This window comes from Trachemys scripta, chromosome 2 (assembly GCF_013100865.1).
Source record: "Trachemys scripta elegans isolate TJP31775 chromosome 2, CAS_Tse_1.0, whole genome shotgun sequence".
Classification (NCBI taxonomy): Eukaryota; Metazoa; Chordata; order Testudines; family Emydidae; genus Trachemys; species Trachemys scripta.
In genome coordinates this window covers 242928761-242955194 of record NC_048299.1, presented here as the reverse complement: position 1 = coordinate 242955194, position 26434 = coordinate 242928761, and the positions used below count along the sequence as shown (strand labels likewise).

Here is a 26434-nt window from a genome sequence, read left to right as displayed (position 1 = left end):
ATATTTGAGATGGCTGAGAGTTAAAAGCAGGGCAGCATCTTTTTATATCAAAAGTTTATGAGATTTACTTATAGATTTATATATTTTTAAGGCCAGAAGAGACCATTACGATCATCTAGTCTGACCTGCATAACACAGAATCTCAGCCAGTAATTACTGCATCAAACCCTTACTTCTGTCCGAGCCATGGCCAGCAAACAACTATACCCATTTTGAAGATGAAAAAAAGTAGCGATGTTTTGAAATTTGTTTTTATTCTGCATTGGAACAAAGACAAAACCTTTCGACATTATTTGAGAAAAAACATGAGCGACAGAGACCTAGAATAGACAATAGCCCGGTGATAGGGCTCTCATCTGGGATGTGAAAGATCCGGCAGAGCAGGGAATTGAATCTAGGTCTCCCCAGGGTCGCCCGGGGGGGGGTGGGGGGGAATGGGGCAATTTGCCCCGGGCCCCACAGGGGCCCCCACGAGAGTGGGTCTTCGGCAGCAGTTTGGCGGCGGGGGGTCCTTCTGCTCCGGGACCCGCTGCTGAAGTGCCCCAAGACCCGTGGCGGGGGGTCCTTCTGCCCTGGGACCTGCCACCGAAGACCCCAGGCCCCCTGAATCCTCTGGGCGGCCCTGGGTCTCCCATCTTGCAAGTGAATGCCCTAACTACCAGGTTATTAGCTATTGGGAAGGGGAGCTCTCTCCTCTCCCTTTCTACTCCTCCCTCCACAATCTTGGACTTGAGAAACCTTCCCTACAATATTTTGATCTAAACTGAACCAGGGAAGAGGGATCCTAGCTGGAAGGCTTTCCAGCTAGCACAGACTGCTGTAAGCTTTTTGGTGAGAGAAACCTTTTTGCTTATTAGCCTTGGTAAAGTTTAGGAATTAGCTTGCATGTTTATCTTTTTATTTCTTTTGTAACCAATCCTGACTCATATGCAGCTATACTTGTAATTACTTAAAATCTGTCTTCCTTTAGTTAATACACTTGTTTTATTGTTTTGCCTAAACCAGTGTGTTTTGGCTGAAGTGCTTGGGAATCTCTACTTAAGTCAACAAGTCTGGTGCATAGTCATTACCCATTGTTGGAATGACGGACTGCCTATAAGCTTATACCCTTCAGGAGGGTCCTGCAAGACTGGGGCATATGCGGCTCTCACCCTATATATAATTCATGGATGCCTGGGCATAGCATTCATGTATTCAGCTGGAAGTGACATTACATGCTGGTGGCTGGGAGTGAGCAGAGTCTGGAAGGGTTTGCTGCTCATCAGCAAAGCAGAGTAAAAAGCATCCCAGGCTGGAGAATTAAGGGGACACAGCAGTCCAGACTGCACCCCGGGGAATGTCACAAGGATACAACAGCCTTTCTTATAGACAGGACAAGTTCTGAAAGGTTAATATAGACGTGATATTATGCTAAACAGTGAGCATTTTAATAATGCCCTATGAAGTAATCTACATCCACTTTTATAAAAGTTACAGTACATTTAATTCATTTAATTACAGCAAAGTAATTCCTAGTTCTCAAAGCTTATTTTTTATGGGACAATGATAAATGAAAACCATAGCTGAATTATTTTACAGGTTAATACTCATGGCTCTAAATTCAATCAAGATTTTAAATGGTTCTAATAGATGTAATAGCTATAGCAGGTTCTTTAAGTGCCAAGCAATTAAAATTGTTCTCCTAGCATACTGCTTTAATTTAATATCTCCCAAGTTGCACAAAATTTAACTTCTGCTGAGAAACATGCTCATATACTAAATTTTCCTCCTGTACCATAATAAAAGACATTAAAAGGGAGACTGGGTGGCTCACAGAAATTGATACATTGATGCCAAGATATGACAAGTATATCCCACTTGTCCAAGATTTAGGTTTATTTTGAAAAATAAATGGTATCTAAAGATAGGCTCCGTAGCCATATTTAGGTGCCTAAGTCAGTGGCCCAGTGGGGAGCTGCTAGGTGCTCAGTACTTTTGAATGTTAGGCCACTTATTTAGGTGACACACATGGGCTTATGAATCTAGCTTTGGGCTTATGAATCTAGCTTTTTAAAAAATCTTGGCCTTGATGTATGTGATCTATGTACTTGAGAGGAGTTGTTTTTAAACTGTTGGTGGTTGTACATAAACTACTGTGTCACCCCAAAGTGCCACGTTAACACTCTAAGCAAGAGCTGCATCAGGATGTGCCTCAGATTCACTGAGGCCTCGTCTACACTACTAAGTTACGTCGATGTAAGTCGCTCCACATCAACCTAGTTGTACAAGTGTCTACACTCAAATTTGTCTCCTGTCGATATAAGCACCCTGTTATGGCAATGCAGTTAAACAGCCCCTCCCCCCTGCAATGGCACTGGCACTGAACCATGGTCAAAGTACTGTGGTCAATGCAGTGCAAGAGTGAACACCATGTGACCTATGTCGACCCTGACACTCCTCCAGCAGCAGTTGCACAATGCCAGACACTGACTGCTCTTGTCATAACTGTGAACTCCACTGCCCAGGGATCTCAGAGACTGGAAGTCACCACTCTCTACACCCCACCTTTAAAAATTCCATGTACTTTTGAAATACTTGTCCTGCTTGCCTTGCTTGTAGAGCACACCTTGCAGCTCTCCTTTGTTGTGTGCAACTGCCCTGCTGACCATGCCAGCTAAATGCTTCAGACACATTTCTGTCTGGAGGAGACAGGAGGCATTGGATCTTCTGGGCCTGTGGGCCAGGCACAGTTATGGACTAGCCATAGAAACATGGACATCTGCGACCAGACTGCCTGGGGGATTCAGGTGAAGGAGTATGACAGGGTGTGACATTATTGACATGAACTGCGACTCTATAGATCATTGTTGCAATCAAAGTCTTATAGTTGCACCAAATCTTGCACAAAGGAGGTCAAGTAAGGTGTCATACATCAAGGCCAGGATTTGCTGGCCTTGATGTAATTTGCTGGTTATGATTATGCTGTCTGTATGTGTGTATCATTTTTGTATTTGAACTTATGAATATTGGCTATGTACTTGTATCTTAATGTGTTTGATTCTAAGTAGCCTCAGTGAAGCATTTGGTCAGCTTCTTGAGAAAGGCCTATTCTCAGTAAGTGCCCAGTCAAGAAACACTTAACAATGGACTTTGGGAGACGCCAATCCATACCTGAGCTTTCCTGGGAATGTTCAAACTAACATGTAAACAATGGCATCAGCCTGCAAAAAGCTGAATCCTTATGGACATGTGATTTGCCCAGGTGGCTACAAACTCCATCTTGTTGCTGTGACTTTGCACAGAAGAACAAAGGGGTTTCTGCCCACAAGAGAGTAACTTACTTTGTTATGTTTGTTATCACTTGAAACCACTTAAATCCTACTTCTTATACTTAATAAAATCACTTTTGCTTATTGATTAACCCAAAGTAATTAATACCTGGGGGAGCAACCAGCTGTGCATATCTCTCTATCAGTGTTACAGAGGGCAGACAATTTATGAATTTACCCTGTATAAGCTTTATACAGAGTAAAATGGATTCATTTAGGGTTTGGATCCCATTGGGAGCTGAATGTCTGGGTGCTAGAGACACTAGAGGCACTTGCTAAGCCGTTTTCAGTTAAGTCTGCGGCTTTGTGGGGGGGGGGGGGGGGGAGGTTGGTCAGACCCTGGGTCTGTGTTGCAGCAAATTAGCATATCTAGCTCAACAAGACAGGGTTCTGGAGGCCCAAACTGGCAAAGAAAATGAGCTCAGAGGTAGTTTCAGCACATCAGGTGACAGTCCCAAAGGTGTTTCTGTGATTGAACCTGTCACACAGGCATAAGGAGCAGTGCCAAGTGAAAGCAAAGGAACTGTGGCAGGCATACCAGAATGCCAGGTAGGCCAACAGTCTGCAGCTTTTACAACGAGCTGCATGCCATATTTGGTGGATACCCCACCAGCAATCTGTCTTCCACAACACTGTCATGTCCCCTGCCACTGTGGTTCTTCCTGCAGTTCTGCAAATACTGGAGGATCATTCATCCTGTGTTTTCAATGCTCATGACAACAGTGCAGAACTGTGTGAGCTCTATGCTTCTGCCAGAGACGGTGGGCAGCAAAAGATGCTGCATGGGCTTGTGGAATTTAAAAAAAAAGGTGAGAAAATTATGGAATATAGATGGGATTATGGGATGGAGAACTTGACCCCTTATTTCCAGTCATCCCTGATTACTTATTTCTGCCCCACCCATGGATTGCCAAAATTTCCCAAAAGATTGGACAATGGCAAGTGGCAAACTGGAACACCTACCCAGAGTGCACCGCACCATGTGTCAGCACAACCACTCCTGGTGAGTATGTCACAGTGCTGATGCAAGGAGTCAAATATGCACCTCACAAACGATATACACCGCTACCTCGATATAACGCGACCCCATATAACACGAATTCGGATATAACGCGGTAAAGCAGTGCTCCGGGGGGCGGGACTGCGCACTCCGATGGATCAAAGCAAGTTCAATATAACGCGGTTTCACCTACAACGCGGTAAGATTTTTTGGCTCCCGAGGACAGCGTTATATTGAGGTAGAGGTGTACTAACTTTGGCATCTTTACCCCCAACGTAACTTGTGTTGACCAAAGTTTGTAGCATAGACATAACCTAATTCAGAATATAGAGTCCAACAGACAGAATTGGGATAAACAAACTAGAAAACGGTATAATTGACTCAAATATCTATATACAGAGCTTATTTCTGGTGACCGGTGATTGACATTTTTTGGAGTCTAGCACACAGCTATGTGCTCCTGTGAAAGAGGGAGTCATTTTACTCCTGCTTAGTTGCTGGAGTTGATGTTCAGAGCAATAGTGTGTGACATCCTACATTGAGTATTTTAATTTGCAATTTATGAAAATACTAAAAGTTAAAGGGAGATGCTGTTTTCTACATTTTTAAAGAAAGCTTTTATTTTCTGTTCCCTCTCCCCACCTTACCAAAAATCTCCCCTTCAGATGAAACAATTCTTGCCTATGCCTAATTAAAGCACAGATGCTGCATTCCTGTGCTCAGGGCTCTGACTCATGGAGTCACATGATTATATCAATCTTAGTTTTAATTCAAGTTTTTAGCCCTTGTAGTTGAAAGGAAAAGCTTGACAAGTGTCGCCAATTCAGTGACAACTGCTTGTGTCTGCAGACAGCCTGAAGCAATAGCTGTGAGAGAGGGACTACCTTATGTATCTCATCAAAGCGTTACCTCCAAAAGCCACGGCTATGGGGAGGGCTCACCAATACCAACCCAGCACAGAACTCTGTATGTAGCAGGAGGAGAACAGAAAAATAGGCCTGGCCTGCCCACCCACCCATGCAAGGAGACCCTGAGTTGCTGGGAGTAAGTGTAACCCACACACCTTCTGGATGTGGTGTTCTGTCCCATCTAGTGGCACTGAGACCAGAGAGAGAGAGACAGAGACAGGAAGGGGGAGTGCAGGAAGTCACACACTGCCTCATTCATATATCAGATACCTTGTTTTCTTGACTAAAATATTATAACATCTTTCTAGTGAGGGTCACTACATGTCTTTCCACCTGTTCAGAGACCAGACAAGCCTGTTATAACACAACATGTGAAACAATATACTGTACTTGCAAGTGCTGACCAAGCCTCTTGGTAAAACAAATGTGCTGTAATAAAAGGCATTATGTGTATATAGAGTTTAGAAATAAAGCTTAATTGAGAGAAAAAGAAATGAGTAATAAAAATGACTGAAATAAAGGATTTTGGAAGACAATTGAATAATTAACAAACTAGTTCTTTAAGACTAATGGCCATCTCAAATCACTATATCATCCTATAATAGACTTCACAGCAATCAACGGCCTTTACCTATTGCTTTATGAAAAAAGACACAGTTATAATACCACAAATGTTAGAAACACAATATTGTCTGGTTTTACAATGATTATAGAGATTTCTCATTCTTGGTTCAAATTATTCTCCAAATTGTTGAATATAAAGACCACTGCAGGAAATCTCTCAAGCATTCAGAAGCTACACAATGTATTAAATCCCACTGCTGTGTTTTTCCACATAGATTCCACCTCTTGTACCACATACGTGTTGTTTGGATAATTAATGTTTTTAGATCACTTTGCACATCTGTGGCACCTGACAGTAGTTAGCGCTATTATTACTACAAATATGGGTACTCTGTGCAGTTCCACAATTTAAGGGAAAGGATAAATGAGTGCTACAATATTCAATTGTACTCCCATGTAAAAGAGAATAGCTTAGACTCTGAGACGCATGAGTGCAGTAGTCTGAACCAGGAGTGGGTGGAAAACAAAAATTCTGTATTGTGAAAAATTTTGAGGTTTCAGAATTTTGTTTAATTCCAATGCTGAATGAAAATGAGATCTTTTGAAATTTTTGTGAAAAAATATGGAAGACACTCACCTCAGAATAGCCAGTAGTTTGGTGGCTGGGGCACTCACCTGTGACATGGGAGACCAAGGTTCAAGTCCCTCCTCTCCCTGATTCAGAACTGTGGCTTGAACCCAGGTCTCCTGTATCCCAGGTGAGTGCTCTGGTCTAGAGAGTCAATCTGACCTGTTGGAGAGATCTTTCTCTCCTACTTATTTGTATAATTAAATATGAATTGGGCCAGAGAGTGGGTCCCTTCTCTGAATCAGGTAAACCTTCCAGACCAAAGAGCCAGCATTCTTTTGTGGATAAATTCCTGACTAGCTAAACCTAATCTAAACCTTTACCAGAAGTACCGGTAGTTATGAATGAATGTAAAAAGCACAAGTAATATTGTTTTCACTGGGCTTTCTGACTCAAAGGAGGAGGTGGATTTTAATACTTGGAATAGAAGCCACTCCTGAACTCTAATTAATACAGTAAAAATTTAAATGATAAGGAACTGAATTTTTTGGGTCACAAATTCTTATTGCTGATGCATTCCATGTTTTCTGTAATATGCTGTGGAAACAAAATAGCCAAGTGTATTTTCAGGAAACTATGTAAATGAAATTGATGAAGTGTCAACACTTGACTGCTTGTTTAAATTGGGTAACATCGGAAAAGCTGTTATAGTATGTTCTGACTGTTACAATATTATTATATACCGTAAGTGTTCATTTGAACAATGAGAATACTGCAGACAAAGCGTGAAGCTTGCAAGATGTTTAAAGCCTTCTCTCTGGTACAGTATGATACAATCTGAAGCAGCAGTTCTTTTAATGGAGTTAATTCTTTCATTCCATCTCTAAAGGGGAAAATACCATACTTTGCATTGTGGGGGTACTTAGTGATTCTCTTAACAGGCGGTTAAATGAAGCAAAGTTTCATACAGCAAAGAAACAAACCAGCTAATGCTCCTAATGTTTAACATTAAAGGTGAACTGAATTTCAATTGATGAAAATTGCTATATAACAACTAAGTATTATTATTGACTGGGTTAAACAGATTTGAAACTTAAAGACCCCCCCCATACAGTTTCTCTCATCATGCACCTCACAAACAGATGAATTTCTCTATATCCCCAATGCTTCCCCTTCAGCCCCTCTGACCCTCCCATCACAAACAACAGCCGGGGTTCCAGATATTCCTACATACCCATTCACACCTCTGCAACCAGGGGCATGACCACAGATGTAAGTGGTAAAGGCTGTGTTAGGTGGCAGCATTGGTGGTTGGGCAGTGTCCCGATCTGTGAGGGGCACATGGAAATAGACAATATGGGGTGGAGGGAGCTGGGCCGGCTCCAGGTTTTCTGCTGCCCCAAGCGGCCACAAAAAAAAAAAAAAAAAAAAAAAAAAAAAAAAAACCGCGGCAGCGCAATCGCACCGCTCCACTCTTTGGCGGCAATTCAGCGGCAGGTCCTTCGCTCCAAGAGGGACGGAGGGACCCGCCGCCGAATTGCCACCGAAGAGCTGGACGTGCCACCCCAATAGCGGCCGGAGTGCCGCCCCTTAGTATTGGCTGCCCCAAGCACCTGCTTCTTTAGCTGGTGCCTTGAGCCGGCCCTGGGAGGGAGGAATTCATCAGGAATTCATTGGTCCCTAGAAAAATCCATCTCTTTATAAAAAGGGATCTTTCTTCACAAAAGTCAAAGCATATTTTACCATGACAGCATTTCTCCCCCTTTATATTTTCTAAACATGCATGGGGAAATTCTCATGTGCCAGTGACTACACAGATATACAGATCATCTAGACCTGAAATCCAGGAGCAGCGGTACAGATCCACAGATTTTCGGAAGAAAGGGAGATGGAAGTGGCATGGTTATTGACCATTGGCAGCTCTTACCCATCTCTCAATTTAGCATATTTTTATGCAGGTGTAAAATAGGTGCAGTTAGAGCCTAGGATCAAGGACATGTAAATTACAGGATTACAGCAGTTTGATGTGCTACTTAGTAACTTGTGCATGGAATAGAAACATGGGCAGCTGGTGACCTGGCCGTTGGGGAGGCTATCCCCCAGCCCCTCTCCTTCAGTTCCCCCTTCCCTGCAGGAGCCCAAAGCAAGCTGACCATGGGTCCTGGTGTCAGGCAGCACGGCCACAGCACCCCCTACCTGGAGTGCCGGGTGACGCAGACGCAGCGCCCCCAGCCCTGGAGCACCAGGCGGTGCAGTCCGAGTGCTGGGCGGGCAGCGCGACCCCAGTGCCAGCTGTCCCGAGTCCCCACAGCAGGTTGACCAGCTCCAGCCAGCCTGGGCCAGGGCAGAGCGCTGGGAACTGCAGGAGGAGGCGTGGGGATGGAGCATGGGCGGGGCCATGCCAGGCTGTTTGGGGAAGCATAGCCTCCCCTAGGGTGACCAGACGTCCCAATAAAATCGGGACTGTCCCAATATTCAACTCTTTGTCCCGTGTCCTGACCAATGTACGATTGGGATGCCATTTGTCCCAATATTGTGGGGTTGCCAGGCATCTGGCTGGCGCAGGGCTAGCAGGCTCCCTATCTGGCTCCATGGAGCTCCCCGGAAGTGGAGATATCTCCCTCTGGGTCCTAGGTGCAGGGACGGCCAAGGGGGCTCTGTGTGCTGTCCCTTCCATGAGCGCCAGCTCCACAGCTCCCATTGGCTGGGAACCACAGCCAATGGGAGCTGCGGGGGCAGTGCCTGCAGGCGAGGCTCTGTACAGAGCCTCCTGGCCGCGCCTGTGTCTAGGACCCAGAGGGAGATATTGCTACTTCCGGGGAGCTGCCTGAGTTAAGTGCCTCCTGGAGTCCATACCCCACACCCCAACCCCTGCCCCAGCCCTGAGTCCCCTCCTGCACCCAAACTCCCTGCTGGAGTCAGCACCTCAAACTCCCTGCCGTGTCCCAACCCCCAGCCCTGAGACACCCCCATTGCGGCAGGGGCCGGACTTGGAGCCGTGCACCCCTGCCCTGCAGCTTGCAGCACGGGCTGGAGCTGGGGCCATGTGCCCATGACCTGTGGCTTGTGGTGGGGGCCGGAGCCAGGGCTGCGTGCCCGCGACCTGCGGTTTGCTGTGGGGACTGGAGCCGGGGCCATGCGGACGTGACCTCCAGCTTGCAGCGCCCCCTGCCCCCATGTGTGCCCTCCACCCCCATGGCTCCGGTGGGGGCTGTGAGCCTGTGGCTGTCCCCCCACATGTCCTGATATTTTACTCTTGTGATCTGGTCACCCTAGCCTCCCACAGCCTATGATATCCACCACTCATGAGTAGAAATAGTGCAACTAAGATCTGAGCCCTAAGCAAACAACATTTTCCCCAAAGTAAGAGGCATATACTCCACAGCCCACTGCAGTACCAGAAAGATTCCAAAAATATCTGACATGTGTCTTCATCATTCCAGTATCACAAATAGAAAACAAAGTACTTTAGACATAAACCAGCATAAAAAGAAAGTTTTTGTTTTGTTTTTAAATACTAAAAACCAAAATATCTTCTGTTATTATTCAAGTGTTGAAAACATGGTAAAAGCTCAATTAATCTCAGATCCTTCAAGCCTATAGCCTGGTTGTTAGGATGCTCACCTGGGAGAGGGGAGATCTGAGTTCAAGTCTCTGCTCCAGAGTGCAGATTCAAATCTGGGTCTCCCATATCTGGGCAAATGCCTTAACCACTGGCTAAAGTTATAAAGTGACAGAACGTCACACACACAGCTAAAGGTTATAAGGGGATATACACACAGTTTGCTGGCCCTGAAAAACTTTTCCCCAGCTGAAGCTATCACGTCAAATTTGCAAACAGTTTCTGTCAACCCAAAAATGCATTTTTCGGCAAACAAACTATTTGTCCAAAAAGTTTTGTCCTGTTCCAGTTTCAAATCACAATACTTTTGCAAGAAGATTGCTACTTGTACGAGGTTCAGACGTGTCACTGAGAATAAATGTAGAAACTATTTTTCAAATACATTTACAGGGCTTTGTCCTTCGCTAGATTTTAGTGTATCATCACCTTTTGGTCTTTGAGTGCTGAATCCCCACAGAATAAATGTACTGAAAACAATTAATTTTTTTAAATTAAATTAAATAAGAACAAGTGAGAAGTGGGCTGAATTTCAAAGGGATATTTTTGTTTTGGGGTCCTGTGTTAGAATAAAGCTGAAAGAATTCTCTACTATTTTTATACCACTGGTATAGGAAAGATTAATATAAATCGTAAAGCCTAAAAGAAGATTTTAGGCCTGTTGTCCCATGCATAATCTAAATCTTTATTAAACTGATGCTCAAACACACATTCTGTCCTAATTCTGTGGTTAGTCTTTAAATATTTACATATTTCCTCTCTAATAAATATTACTCAAGGAAAAGATTTTTTTAAAATGTTGTCAAAGATCAAATAGAGCAACAAGCGGAATTTAAGAAGTAACAGCATACAGAAAAAACCAGACCAACTCAGCCATGTTGTCTATGACTTCATCCAGCATTCTCACCTGGTACTCCATCTCTCACCCAATATTCAGTGTCTGTTTCACCACCATTTTCGTAAATGTTTGTAACATTGATAGGCTGCAGCAGCTGCATTATCTCCTTCAGGATGGCACGAGCTTTATCACTGCCTGTAAAAGCCAGGCCCATCGGCATGAAGGTACCCGAATCAGACTCCATGACGATGTCAAAGTTGGAGATGTTACCCTGAACACATAAGAAAAGATCATTTTAATATTTATTTGCAGACTATTTTTGTAAGAATCCAATATTTGCCATTAGCGATATGTTACTAACAGAGCATGCAATACTGAAAAATTAAAGAGAATGCAGACAAGAGATGTATATGAACTATATAAAACAAAAAGTCTCATCTCTCATATATGAATTGCTGATAAGGCTCTCCTTTCTGAGGCAACGTAAGACAGAAGGCTTTTACAAAATAGCCAGTCTGGTGGCACGAACTCATTGCACTACTAACTAGTCCTCTTAACACCCCGACCCTTATGAGGCAATTTAGAACTAGTTATACCTGAACTGTCTTGAAGGCACCTAACAGAACACACTCCATCCTCACAAGTTAGAAGTTTTGCTTCTACGCACATGTCTGGGAAATTCATGACTGCATAAGCGTTACAAGAAAAAAAAGTGCTATTGAGCAGTGCTGCCCATGAATAATAGACCCATGCTAAATTGACTCACTGGTAACTATGAAAATAATCTCACACAAATATTACCACCAATGAACGTTCAAAACCTGTCACCCTGGTGCCACAGGTTTTCTGAAGTTCAGCAATAGAATGTGCTGTGCATGCTCAATGTGCTATTTTTAATTGCTGTAACTTGGTTCTTTCAAGATCAAAGTATTTCAGATGTGGCAAAAACAAGGGTTCCTAATTCAGGAATAGGCATGCTAAAAGTTTTAAAAGAAAAGTCTTTGAGATGTTTGAACACAAGGAAGTGTCTGAAAAGCAACTTAAATAAAGACTAAGTCACTTCCCCAACTGTTGGACAACAAAATGGCTAAACAAATGAAGATATTTTTGAAAATAATTAACTTCTTGGCTGATTTGAAAAGCCTGAAAGGTTTCAATCTAGAAAAGTTAAAAAAGTTACAACTAATTAGGAAAAGGGAATTAGAATAGAAGTGTCCTCTCAGCCCTATCTCCAGTGCAATTGCATAGGTCATGGGTTCTCACCCTGGGGTCATGACAACCCTCCCTTTCCTTATGGCGAGATGAGAAGAAGGACCAGAAAGTGCATTCTGTTGTAATGTGCTAACCGTATTGAAAAGGCTGAAAAACATGGGTATAGATGATAGAATGTGTAAGACGCTAAGCTTTAGATTTCAGGCTGTGTTAGCTGCCAGTGATAGTATAACAGAGTGTTCAGGACAGCTTTAAAACATTTCAGTCCCCCGGTGCCTGAACACAGATGTACAAGGTGTCACAGTTCCTGGGTAACTGCACCTGTATTCCCCTTCCGCAGTCTGCTCCAGGAGTGACCAATCAGGTCTCAGGCCTCAGGCTATCAGCTGTCTCTAGTCCCACTCCCTTCTGACCAGGGTTTAACGGCTGCACATCCCCCTGTCATACACAGTGATATCCTCAGCAGCTCTCACACGTATCCAGCCCCCTGCTCTTTACTTTCACTGCCAGAACAATGACAGGGTTTTTACCAGTGACCACACAGCTCTAAGAAAGCAAAATACATTTATTCTTAATGCAAAAGCATCATAGAAAAAACATAAAAAGGATAAAAGGATTTAAATGCTCACTAATCATACCCGGACTCTCACATCTTCTACATGGGAAGTCTGTTAGGTTTCCAATCCTTCTGCAAGGGTTGGAGCCACTCTACAACCAAAGGGCTTGTTTGCTGAACCAAAAGGAAGGCCCTGAGTCTGTTTAAACTCAGCCTTTTACACCAGAAGTCTTTCTTTGTCCCCCAGCCTCCTGAAAACAGTTAAAATCAGTCCCTCCCTCTCTTCCCCAGCAGAAGAAGCTTCGAGAGGTGGAGAATCTACATAGCCAGGCTTGGGATTTTGCATTAATCACCTCTTAGTGATCCCAGATCCTGCTGGAACCCTCACCCCACCCACAGTGATCCAAGATAGTACAGGAAACCACCCCCTATTTCCACCCCAAAGTGAGCCAAGAAAACACAATACATTTGTATTGGTACAAAGGGCTATTCTACCAGCTCAAACTGTGTGGTCCATCTCAGTATAATGGCTTTTTGAGACTGTCATGCTTTCTATGTAAAATACAATATGGTCCCCAAAGATACCACATGTGGCTGCAATATCTGTCACACAAGAGTTGCCAGTTAAAAGACAATATTTGCTACAGTAACCACATTTCTCTCCTGTATTAGGTGTAGAAGGGAAAATCTGGGTATCATTCATACCACCAATCTGGCAAATGCTAACTTTTTAATGCTGACCATTGTACCATATTTGGCCTGTAACGGAAGCATTTCAAACACTGGCTCTTGAGCAGCTCCATTAGATGCCTGTAAAGCATTGGCTATGGCTTCAAAACAATAACTCTGCTCAAAACAGTACTCATGTTTAGGGCCCTACCAAATTTACGGTCCATTTTGGTCAATTTCATGATTTCAGCTATTTAAATCTGAATTTTCATGGTGTTATAATTGTAGGGGTCCTGACCCAAAAAGGAGTTGGGGGGGGGGTCACAAGGTTATTGTAGTAGGGGTGCAGTACAGCTATTCGTACTTCTGCGGTGCTGCTGGCAGCAGCATTGCTTTCAGAGCTGGACAGCTGGAGAGCAACCGCTGTTGGCCAGGACTCAGCTCTGAAGGCAGAGCCACCACCAGCATCAGCGTAGAAGTAAGGATGGCATGGTATGGTATTGCCATCCTCACTTCTGCGCTGCTACTTTCAGAGCTGGGCCCTTGGTCAGCAGCTGCCACTCTCTAGCTGCCCAGCTCTGAAGACAGCAGCGCAGAAGTAAAGGGTTGCATGGTATGGTATTGCCACCCCTACTTCTGCACTGCTGCTGGTGGGGCACTGCCTTCAGAACTGGGACCTGGTTAACAGCCACCGTTCTCCGGCCACCCAGCTCTGAAGGCAGCACAGAAATAAGGATGGCAATACCACAACTCCTGTAAAATAACCTTGTGTAACCCTCCTTCCCGCCCGCAACTCCCTTTTGGGTCAGGACCCCCAATTTGAGCAACGTTGGTCTCCCCCATTAAATCTGTATAATATAGGGTAAAAGCGCACAAGAACAGATTTCACAGGGCAGACCAGATTTCATGGTCTGTGACGCGTTTTTCATGGCTGTGAATTTGGTAGGGTCCTATTCATGTTACAAGGCTTTCTAGTACAGGAAGAGTGATTGATAGCATGTAAATGAATTGAGACAGACTATTTGTGGTTGATAGAGGGAAGTGTTGGTGTGAATGGAAGAATGAATATGGGGAAAAAGATTATCTGAAAGGCAAAATTAGCCACACCAAGCAAATTTCAAGGTATCAGCAACACTGGTGTGCAGAAAAGACCACTTAACCATTGTAGAAATATTTTATAAGTTGCTGCTAACAGTATGGCATTTTTCAATTGTTTTCTATTTATATAAATGTTCACATATGTTTTCAATATTAAACTGACAAAATGAACCACCCACAGTACACAACACTGCCTTTTTCCTCCTCATTTATATTGTAACTGTTTAATTGTTAGCACATGCTGTAGGGGTATGAAAACAGAATGTCTTTGCACAGTAAAACCAGATTGGGATGGGGGTGGGGAGGAAGAAACAGGCCACAAAGGTTAGAACTGCTCTTTATCCTTGAGAAGACTATCTTTTTAAAGCATTTTGTCCATTAGAATGTAATGAGTAATTGCATATATATGCAAAGTGGATTTAGAAAACAACAGTAACTAGGCTCCACAAGAGGTGGTCTGGGCTGATTTCACCACACCAACTTGAGCATTTGTAATAAGATACTAAGGTTCCTATGTATGAGAGAAGAAATATGTTTCATGTAAGACTATCCTTTATTTCCTTTAGATGGTGCAGAGGTAACTGCTGTTTATCAAAACAGGCTAAGACTGCATTTTGTTCTCATAAGTAAACAGTTGAATATAACTGTAGGATTACAGAATAACTGTGGGCTCAGCTGTTCCCTCCACCTCTCCCTGTACTGAAAATTTCATTCATATGCAAGCTCATTAAAAACTCAGATCACTGAGATAATCACTTTTGTCAGGGACCAATGTATTTGCTGCAACTTGCAATAATGCAACATACTTAATGGTATAATTCTCCCCATGGTACACAGCACAGAGAATTAAATGGAACACACTGGCTCTTGTTAATGGGAGTTGCCTGCCTAACTCTCTGCACGCCAATGACATTTATCCTTTACATTCCTGTGACTTGATCCTGTCCATAGAGTATATTTAGTGCAGGATGAATCTGCCACAAAAGAGGTAACTTCTTTCTGGCTTATTACATCTCTTTCTTACATTGAAACTTTTAAATGCATCAATGTAGAGTTTATCACTTGCATATGCAAATAGCTCAGTGGTTTGAGCATTGGCCTCCTAAACCCAGTGTTGTGAGTTCAATCCTTAAGGGGGCCATTTAGGGAACTAGAGTAAAAATCTATCTGGGAATTAGTCCTGCTTTGAGCAGAGGGTTGGACTTGATGACCTCCTCAGGTCCCTTCCAACCCTAATATTCTATTCTATGAGACTGATCCCTGCCATTATTTTCCCCTCATTTATTTTTAAATATGTATTCCTACCAAACAAAGCTAAAACACATTTTAAGCATATATCCCCTCCTCCCTTTCAACCCATAAGGCAAGCAGCTAAAACTATGAAATCACAGCCAAGTCCTTTCAATCTAAAAAAGGAACCAAAACATCTGGATCTCATGAGGCTATGAAGGTATTGATTCTGTCATAAAGGTAACAAGCCCCACTAAGACCAGAAACTGGGAATCCTAGTCAGCCTAGAAGTCAACTGTGTAGTTAAAAAAAAACCTTAATACTTAACAGGGATGATGCTGCTTTGTCAGGCATGAGACTCAAACCATGTTCCCAAAGTCTCATGACTTATCTACTGAGTCACTGAATTTCCTCTTTCAGAGCTGCAGCACTGGGAAATCCAAACTCCCAGATTAAACAAGGGGCGGTGTGGAGCAAGCTGTTCTAAAAGGCTTTGGCAGCATTTGGGCTATTTAAAATACACTTATCTCCTTTCTATAAACTTGAGAATATTAAAGATAATTTGGAAGAAAGAAAGAAGAGTCCAATGGCTTAGCTGTTATTGACTGGTTCTAAAACCAGTCCCAATTTAGAAGACTCACCACTTTACAAGGAAAGCACTAGAGTTTCCTTTTATGACAAAATATTGCCCTTGATTTGCTGGTTAAATATTTGTTCCAGTATATGGGACATGATGTGAGTTTGGTAGTCTCCCTCAAGTTTTCTGCTACTGAATTACACTTAGCATTAGGAAACACCTACACTGGTATGTCAGGATTTGATCCTAAGCAATTTGGATCTAAATATAGTATTGCAATAACCTTCTCATACTAGATATAGTCAAATGATAATCACCTCACTCAAGTAACTATATACATGTCTAAATCAACACTACAGCCTGGTAACCAAGAGTATGGAAAATATGGTATGAAAATATGTTAAAAGCCTAAGTGTGTAACTTGCAGGTAAAAAAGAAAACTAATTAGATTATTTTTAAAACTCATATATCACTATAATGTCAATTTGAGTTGCTATTTTTAGGCAAGCTCAGTTAATAAAGCAAAATGGCATAAATGGAAACTGAAGAAAAAATTCAGAACAGCTGTTAGGAAGTAGAGATGAACTGGTCTCAGAATACAGTATCTGGCAACCACAAGTACAAAAGCACAATTCCATACTCCAAAAGAGCAAGGACAGCAAAAGTCCAGGGAAGTGTGACTTGGAAAATTTCCCCACAAGTTACCCTGTTATTAAATAGGAGAACCTTCCTGTGAGGCATTGTACAAGGAGGATTCTTTGCCCCTCTCAATAGTCAGGTGAAAGATTTTTCTGTTGCACTTAGCTGGACCTATGTTTTATACCTCTAGACCAGTGGTTCTCAACCTATTTATCATTGTGGGCTGCATATGTGGCCCACAATGTGTTACCTGGGCTGCAGATTGAGAACCACAGTGTGCTCCCCACCCCCTTGAGCCCTCCCACAGACCCTATGTTCAGTGCCTCCCACACAGAAATCCCTCCACAGAGCGGTGCCAGGAGCAGAGCCCTGGGCAGGGGGCCGGGTGACAGGGACCCCGGACCCTTCTGTGTGGGTCTGGGCGGCAGCCCTGACCTGGACCCGGCTGTGAGGCAGGGCAGGACGGCGGCAGCCCAGATCCCGACCTGGGAACCCCAGACCCTGGACCCCACCATGCGGGGATGGCCGAAAGCCCTGGGCCCCAGACATCCGCTGTGTGGGGCTGGGCGACAGACCTGACCTCAAGTATCAGGGGGTAGCCGTGTTAGTCTGTATCTACAAAAACAACAAGGAGTCTGGTGGCACCTTAAAGACTAACAGATTTATTTGGGCATAAGCTTTCGTGAGTAAAAACCTCACTTCTTTGGATGCATAGAGTGAAAGTTACAGATGCAGGCATTATATACTGACACATGGAGAGCAGGGAGTTACTTCACAAGTGGAGAACCAGTGTTGACAGGGCCAATTCAATCAGGGTGGATGTAGTCCACTCCCAATAATAGATGAGGAGGTGTCAATTCCAGGAGAGGAAAAGCTGCTTCTGTAGTGAGCCAGCCACTCCCAGTCCCTATTCAAGCCCAGATTAATGGTGTTGACATTGCGGGGCTGAGTGGGAGCCCCGATCCCGGACCCCTGCTGTAGATGGCTGGGCGGCAGCCCAGATCCCAGACCCCCGCCATGATAGGCTGGGCAGCCCAGACCCTGCTGCGCCGGGCAGCCAGGAACCCAGACCCTGCCATGTGGCCCAGCAGCCTTTAACACATAGCTGGTCTGCAGCTCTCAAACTATGGGGCAGGCCTCCCAAGGGAGGCGTGGGAACGTGTCAAGGGAGGCATGAGCTGTTTGCCCTCCAAACCCCTCGGTCCCTGCCTAGAGCACCCTCCTGCACCCCAAATCCCTCATCCCTGGCTCCACACAATAGCCTTCACCCTCCACATACACAAACCCCTCCCCAACCTGGAGCCCCCTTCCACACCCTGAACCCCTCATTTCTGGCCCCAACCCAGAACTCGCACCCCCAGCTCAGAGCCCGTACCTTCTCCCAAACCCCAAACTCCTGCCTCAGCTTGGAGCCCCCTCCCATACTCTGAACCCCTCGACTCCACCATCCCCAGCCCAGAGCCCCCTCCTGCACCCCAAACCCCTCATCCCTGGCCCCATACCAGATCCCATCCCCCCAGCTGGAGCCCTCACCCCCTCCCACACCCCAATCCCCTGAGCCAGCCCAGTGAAAATGAGCAAGTGAGTGAGGGTGGGGAGAGCGAGCGACAGAGGGAGGGGGGATGGAGTGAGCAGGGGCGGGACCTCAGAGAAGGGCCAGGGAGGGGGCAAGGCCTCAGAGGAGGGCCAGGGAGGGCGGCGGGGCAGGGGTGGTCGGTTTTGTATGAGTAGAAAGTTGGCGACCCTAATCTTCGCTCCATAGAATTCAGTGACAAAACTCTCATTGACTTGAATAATGTCCAGATTTCACCTATAATCTTTTACTTAATTATTACCATTTTGCCTGGTGAAGACAAATTACCAATATGTCTATATGTTTTGTAGGCGTACTATTGTTTCTCTCAGTTTGGCAACCCTCGCAGACAATACAATTTGTTATTATGTGTTTTGAATGTCAGTCTCAATTGATATCAACTGCAAAAGGTAAAGGAGATAGCATTAGGAACAGCAACATGCTACATACAGTAGCCCTGAGATTACCCATGGCCTTATCTGTGGCCATTTTTTCCTCTTTTGACCATTTTAGTATAGTAGAGAGCTTGGCCAATGAGAGATTTTTTTATTCAGACCTGGATACTTATTATAGACAAGCCCCTTTATTGCTCAGGAGTAGAAATAATCAACATTTTCTGAATGTTATATTTGGCCTTTTTACAAATATTTTCTTCCAAAATACTGTCAACATTATTGACGTTTTTCAATTTAAAAAATTGTGGCTTTTTCATGTTACCCGCAAATTTTTATGGAAAACATCAAACTGGTTACCAATTTTTAAAATTTCCTAAATCATGGGTTTTTAGTAAATGAAGATTTTTGATAACATTTTAAATAATATTTTTAATAAAATGAATTGATTTTTGGAACAATTCAAAACAAACAATACTTCCTAATCTTTTGCAAAAATAGACTTTCATTATTCAACCAGTTCTGCTCATGAGCCAATGCAGTAAAATGAAACTGAAGTATTGAGGAAAAACAAAGTACGAGCAAATAGAACATGTGTTCCTTTTCAGCTCTGTCATCTGAGACTCCTTTCTACAGGTGGAGTCTGTCTATCCCTTTCTCTCTTCGTTAGCAAACAGACAAACTTTGGCTCTTTCCATATGCCCTTCACAATCTGCCCCAAACTTCCAGACAAAGTAACTTCCTGAAGTAACTGTAAAGCAGCCCATGTCTCTCAGTGACAAGATGGTACTGTAGCTAAAGCTGTGGAAAAAATCAGTGGCAGAATTGGTCTTTCAGACACTTTAAATGCTTATCCAATGCACATCCCAGCAGTAGCTTTACATCAGCCTGCCTGTAACCTGGGGGCAGAAAGCCATCCATCCGCAAAAGCTGTCTCCCTGTTAACTCCAGTGAGTCTTGGGCCTTGGCTACACTTGCTGATGTACAGCACTGTGAGTTAAACCTGACTTCGTGCAGCTGAGTAGGGAAAGCGCTGCAGTCTGTCCACACTGACAGCTGCCCAGCGCACTGTCGTGGCCACATTTGCGGCAATTGCAGCGCTATTATTGGGAGCGGTGCATTATGGGCAGCTATCCCACAGAGCACCTTTTCCCATTCTGGCGCCGTGGGTTGTGGGAGGGGGCGTGGGTGCGGGGGATTCTGGGTCCTGTCCCAAGGCCCCGGGATGCATCGCTTCGCATCCCAGAAATCCCTTTGTTTCCGTCCACCTTTGGCGCCATCTTTCAACAGTTTCTGTGCAGCGCGATCTGTCTGCGGGAAATGGAGTCCGAATTGCTGAGGCGTATGCTGACGAGTCTCGCCAGCACGTCATGTTTGGCTGTCGAACTATTCCTTAAGATCCAAAGTGACAGTGAGGGTGAGGAATCCGACAATGCTATCAAGCCGCGTAACGCGTACGACACGAAATTGCTTGTGGCATTCACGGACATGCTCAGCACCGTGGAAAGCCGCTTTTGGGCTCGGAAAACAAGCACCGAGTGGTGGGATCACATCGTCATGGAAGTCTGGGATGACGAGCGGTGGCTGCAGAACTTTCGGATGAGAAAAGCCACTTTCATGGGACTGTGTGAGGAGCTTGCCCCCACCCTGTGGAGCAAGGACATGAGATTGAGAGTTGCCCTGCCAGTGGAGAAGCGGGTGGCTATTGAAATCTGAAAGCTGGCAACTCCAGACAGCTACCGGTCGGTCGCAAACCAGTTTGGAGTGGGAAAGTCGACCCACTGTAATCCTTGGAGATCCCGCTTACCCATTAATGCCGTGGCTCATGAAATCCTACACAGGGAGCCTTGACAGCAGCAAGGAATGGTTCAACTACTGGCTGAGCCGGTGCCGAATGACTGTGGAGTGTGCCTTTGGCCATTTAAAGGGCCGCTGGCGATCTCTGTATGGGAAGCTGGACTTGGCCGAAAACAGCATCCCCACGGTTATATCCGCGTGCTGTGCCCTCCATAATATTTGTGAAGGGAAGGGTGAAAGCTTCACTCAAGCATGGACCTCCGAGGTTCAACACCTGGAGGCTGAATTTGCACAGCCAGAGAGCAGGGCTATCACAGGGGCCCAGCGCGGGGCTGCAAGGATTAGGGACGCCTTGAGGGAGCAATTTGAGGCTGAAAACCAGCAGTGATATCTGGTGCCCTGCACAGGAGTGAAGTGCAGTAGTTCCAATCTTTAGGAATCCGTGTTTGCTAAGCAGACAAGCAGACTTGCAGTGCCTGTTTATTTCCTGGGCTAAGGAGTCTTTTACTTTATGCAATAATAAAGAATGTTTTCAAACCCAAAGAATCCATTTATTGAAAAGAAAAAAAAATTATTGAAAAGAAACAAGGGCATGAAGTGGGGAACAGTACAATCACAGATTCGCGTATGTCTTGTCTGGTGTGCTGTGCAGTGAGTGCTGCACTTCAGGGCAGCTATACTGCATGGTGATGGGTGGTAACGGTCATGGTTTTCAGGGACAGGTGGTGAAGATACTGGTGTTGGAGGCAGCTGGTGGTGTGAAGAACACGGAAGTTAGGGAAAGTGGGTTGGAGGTGACAGTGGGGAACAACGGAAAGAGTTTTGGGACAAGGGCTGTAGGGGGGGTGGCGTTTACGCTTGCGATACTGCTCCTCTTTCTGCATGGCTATGAGCTCCTGGATAGCGTCTGCTTGGCGCTCCAGGATGCTTATGAGCCGATCCATGGTTTGCTGCTGGTGCTCCGTGCTTTGCTGCCAGTGTGCTGCGTTTTCCTGGCGGATCCTGCTTTCTCTCTCCCTCCAGTTCTGTGCTTTCTCATTCTCTTTAATAGATTGCCGCATCACTTCTTGCAGCATGTCTTCTTTGCTTTTTCACGGTCTCTTCCTGAGTCTTTGCAGTCTCTGAGCAGATGATAAGAGGGACAGCTGAGATCTCAAGGTTGATGCAGCTGTATAGGCAAAATGCAACATTTAACAGAGGCAGCATTGTTTATACCGGACAGAGTAATGATTCCCCCCGCACTTAAGGAGTAGAAAACACACAGGGTCTACACAATAGCATAATTTTCCCGTCCGAAACAGAGCACACACATCCCACGGGAGCCTCAAAAATGGTGAGTAAGGGGGACTGATTGTTTCAGGGCTGCACTGTCCTCTGGGTTTCTGTGCCTTGGGGAGAGCCAACAGCTTCAGGGGGCACCTACACTGAACACTGTCCCAACATTTTCCACAGGAGTTCGTCCTGGACGATATCTCGCTGCTGAGGGTGACCTGGGAAGCAAGGGAGGGTCTTCTACTGCAATGCAGCTTCCGCCCTGGCCCATATGCAGCTTGACTGTGTGCAGCAATGGTCCCCCTGCCCCTCGCGGCACAGTGGCGCGGACACGTTAGCCTGGCTGGGACAAGGACCACAGTGGCTCTCCCAATAAACCTGCGCAAGCGCATTGCACGCGTTCTGGATGAGACATTCGAGGAGATTACCGAGGCCGATTACCGCGATGTGATAAACCACATCAATGCACTATTCTGCATCTAGGCATGCATGCCTAACCCTCCTCTCCAAAAGAGCCCGCACCGAAAAAATTCCTTCCCAAAAAAAAAAAAAAACCTGCTTACCGGGAACCTGCTCTTCTGTTTGTCCTCCACCAAGTACCGGCCGCTGCGACTGGCTATCTTCCTCCTGGCTCGAGAAGAGCTCCTGGCTGCATGGCTCCAGGGATTCCGGGGTGTCTCCATCCGGCCCATAACCATCACTCCCGTTTTCCTCCTCCTCCTCCTCCTCACCCCCTCCCCCACTGGCTTTGAAGTGTCCATGGTGGTGCTTGGAGTGGAGGTGGGGTTAACCCCAAGTATCGCATCCAGCTCTTTGTAGAATCGGCAGGTCGCGGGGGGAGCACCTGAGCGGCCATTTGCGTCACGGGCTTTGCGGTAGGCAATCCGCAGCACCATCACTTTAATCCTGCACTGCAGGGCGTCCCGGTCATGGCCCCTTTCCATCGTGTCCTTTGATACCTTCCCGAAGGTATTGTAATTCCTACGGCTGGAGCGCAGCTGGGACTGTAGAGCTTTCTCCCCCCAAACACTGATGAGGTCCAGCAACTCGCCATTGCTCCATGCTGGGGCTCGCATGGTGCGTGGAGGCATGGTCACCTGGAAAGATTCGCTGATAGCACGCCATGCCACGTCGGGCTGAGCAAACAGGAAGGGGATTTTTAAAATTCCCGGAGAATGTAAAGGGTCGGTCACATGGTTGGTTACCTGAGGCCAGGGCAGTAGAGTTTGAACTGATGACCAGAGCGGCTAGAACAGGCATTGTGGGATACTGCCGAATAATTCTGGAGGCCATTCACAGCGCATTGGGCAGCCACACTGGCTCCGCAGTGCTGCAGTGGCAGCGCTGCACTCGCTATTCCTCTCGGAGAGGTGGAGCACATGCAGCGCTGCAACCACGGAGATACAGCACTGCAAATGCCTTGCCAGTGTGGTTGGGGAGTGAGTTACAGCGCTGGGGGCAGCTTTACAGCGCTGCAAGTCGCAAGTGTAGCCAAGGCCTTTGGATGGAAGGGCAGGAGGGGAAGATTCCAAGGAGTCAGGGTGTGTTGGCAGCTGCAGACTGTGGAAGCTGAAGAGAGATCAACAGGCTGCTCATACACACTTTGAGGGGGTCCTCCTTGCAGCTGAGGTTTATGAACAATAAACAATTTGAGCACATATTCACTATTAAATGTTCATTACATTCATGTTCTACCGGAAAATGCTCTCCAGGGGCCAATAGACACAGTCTACTAGGTATTATTTATATTTTTAAGTGTTTGTCAGGGGTACCCAAGAAAGAGCACTCACATAGTTAGTACAAGTCCCACTAAAGTGGTACAACAAGAAGTCTATGGGATAGATTCTCCAGTCTGCCAAGTTTATCTTGAGGCACTTGGGCGCAAAGTGAATTTAAAGCATACATAGGCTTGCACTGGAGAATACCCCAGGTGTAGGTGGATTCCCTACCAGTGCAAAGCTAGCTGAGGTGGCTTCTGCTACCCAGAGTAAAGGGAGGGAAAGGGTGTATCGTAGGGTGGGGGGAGGAGGTCAGGTCAGAGGAAAGGAGAGGAGGGGAGGGGAGGGGAGGGCAGGAGGCATGGTGAAGTGAGGTTCTACTAAACCTGATTCCCCTCTGGCTTTAAGTACCTGAGGGGAATTTTGCCAGCAATGTAAATTAAAATTGCCCACCTGCTGCTTAACTTATGCTGAGACTATACACTGTCATGCAAATATAATTGTTCATGTAATTATATCTACATTCAACTCATTAGCACAATAAGTGATAGTAATAAATATTAACTGTGATTGTAGAAAATTAAGTGGAAGCGGCTTTTTCTTTTTTGCATCTTTGCATGTGAATATCTTTTCTTATCCGTTTCTTCCATTCTCATCCTGGTGACTCACAAACAAATGCTTAAATAGAGATATCAAACTGATCTCCCTGACACAGATTTCCATGTTACTTCATTTGCCTAAAACATATAGGACAATACAAGTGAGATGGAGGTCATACCATTGCTAAAATAAGCACTCAAGAAACAATTAGCTGAAGCCTGAGGCATAAAACCTATTTGTCTTTCATTCTTATTTTTTTCCTCTCCTGCACTATTATCTTCTCCTTTACTGCAGCAGCCCTGTATTGATTAAAAAAAAAAACAGAAAAAAACCTCTTCCTGTTCATTTTAAAAAAAGGTCATCCTCCCTGTTTTTTTGCAGGTACAGAACCACAACACACACACACATAACTGTGCAACAAGATATGAAATAACATGCTCATTGCGACTCCATAGCACACACATCCTGCATTCTTAATGAAAGGAAACATCTTGTAAGCAGGGGTTATTAGAGTCTGAGAGTTTTCATCAAGTACCTAAAAGGAGAAATCCTATTATCCTCATCTCAGCAGCAAGAGAGAGCAACAGTAGCCTCCTTACTCTCAAGCCATCTGATTCCCTTGTGTGTGTGCATGCAAATAAGGACCACATTTCAGATATCAAAGTTTTGAAATTTTCTGTTAGCAGGAATAACCAAGCAGGGCCAAAGATAAAATCTTTTTTCTAATAAATACAAAAGTAAATCAAAATAAGTTGCTCCCGTTAGTATTTTTGATACAATCAAGTCTTAATCTAAACGTTACAACAATGGACAACAGGTGCATTACGGACTAAATAGTTTTACATTACTTTACTAGAGATAGCAATACTACTACATAGATTTATTGTAAGAAAGTTTTCTTTAAGAGGATTTGAGTTAAATTTTACACTTGATGTAATGGTTCCAATGATTTCAATGAATTTGGCCCATTGTCTCTTAATTGTAATTTTCTGAGTTTTCCAGTTGTAGAGCTTGTAGTCAGTCTTGTTGTAGCCAGGTTGGTCTAAGAGGATATTAGAGAGACAAGTTAGGTGGGAAAAAGAATTATTTGTAAGCCCGAAAGCTTGTCTCTCTCACCAGCACAGGTTAGTCCAATAAAAGATATTACCTCACCCACCTGGTCTCGCCAAGGGAAACTAAGTATCTCTGCAATTAGAAACTCCCTGTAATATCTCTATTCTTAAATAAATATGATTTGCCACTCATGTTTTCTCAAATTTATCTACAGAAAGAGCCACAATATGGGTGCTAATAACCCTTATTATGGCAAGTTCCTCTTAGCCTATGTAATTGGGAAAGAATAGCAGTATTTGTGACATTTTGTGTTTTTAGAATTTTTTTTATTATTTGTATAAAACCTAGGGGCTATACAATCAGGGCCCCAGTGCATTAGCCACTGCACAAACACTAAACACCAGTCCCTGCCCCGAAGGTTTAGGGCCTGTGACGGGGCACGACTCACCACTGCGGCGCCTCCTGCTGACTGTCCAGGGAATTAGTGCTGCACCCTCTTCTGGTGGTGTCTCGCCTGCCATCACCTCCGTTCCTGGACCCACGTCACTCACAGGACCAGGGTGTCCACTTCAGTGACACTGCCCTCCCGCTGTGCCACACTGTTCCCCCTCCTTCCTGGGGGACATGCAGTCTACTGTCCGGCCACTCCCTTCAGTGGCAAACTGCAGTCCACGGTCCAGCCACTTCCTTCAGTGGCTCCAGCACCCTCTTTGCCCTTGCATCAGGGCCTCAATCTGCAGATCCCTGCAGCCTGCCAGGAGCTGCCTTTAGCTCTCAGGGTCTCTGCCTGCAGCAGTGCTCTGTCCAGGGTGCTTGCTGCCCTCCATTTGCAAGGGAGCCAGTCCTCCTCCCTTCTCAAGCTCCAGGTCCTGCAGCCCTTCTTATATGGGCCAGCCCGGCCCTGACTGGCTGCTCCTATAAGCCCTTCTGTGATTCGTTACCTCCTGTGCAGCCTCCCTAGGGCTGTTTTTAACCCCTTTTCTGTCAGTGTGGGACAGATGCCCCATCACAGGGCCTGATTCTCATTTACACCACAACTGCCAGAGTAAAGGGGCCTCAGTGAAAATGAGAATCAGACCCTTTAAGATCTAGGAATCAGTCTCAACTTAAAAGCAAGAACCATTTCAGCTGGTAATACTTTTATGAGCAATGGTGCTGGTGATTCAGTATGCAGACCTCTATCCTCTGAGTCGATACTGAGCAAGCTTCTTAGTATGGTGTTGGTAGTGGACACTGCACTGTT

At 45.2% G+C, this 26434-nt stretch overlaps 1 protein-coding gene across 1 annotated transcript in view; it reads right to left on the bottom strand.

The window, feature by feature from the left end:
• Positions 1-26434, bottom strand: part of CPQ (carboxypeptidase Q) — a 275759-nt gene that overhangs the window by 36716 nt on the left and 212609 nt on the right. The window contains exon 7 of the mRNA XM_034763342.1: positions 10875-11076. Within this exon, the coding sequence (XP_034619233.1) occupies positions 10875-11076 (202 nt within the window). The remainder of the gene's footprint in view (positions 1-10874; positions 11077-26434) is intronic.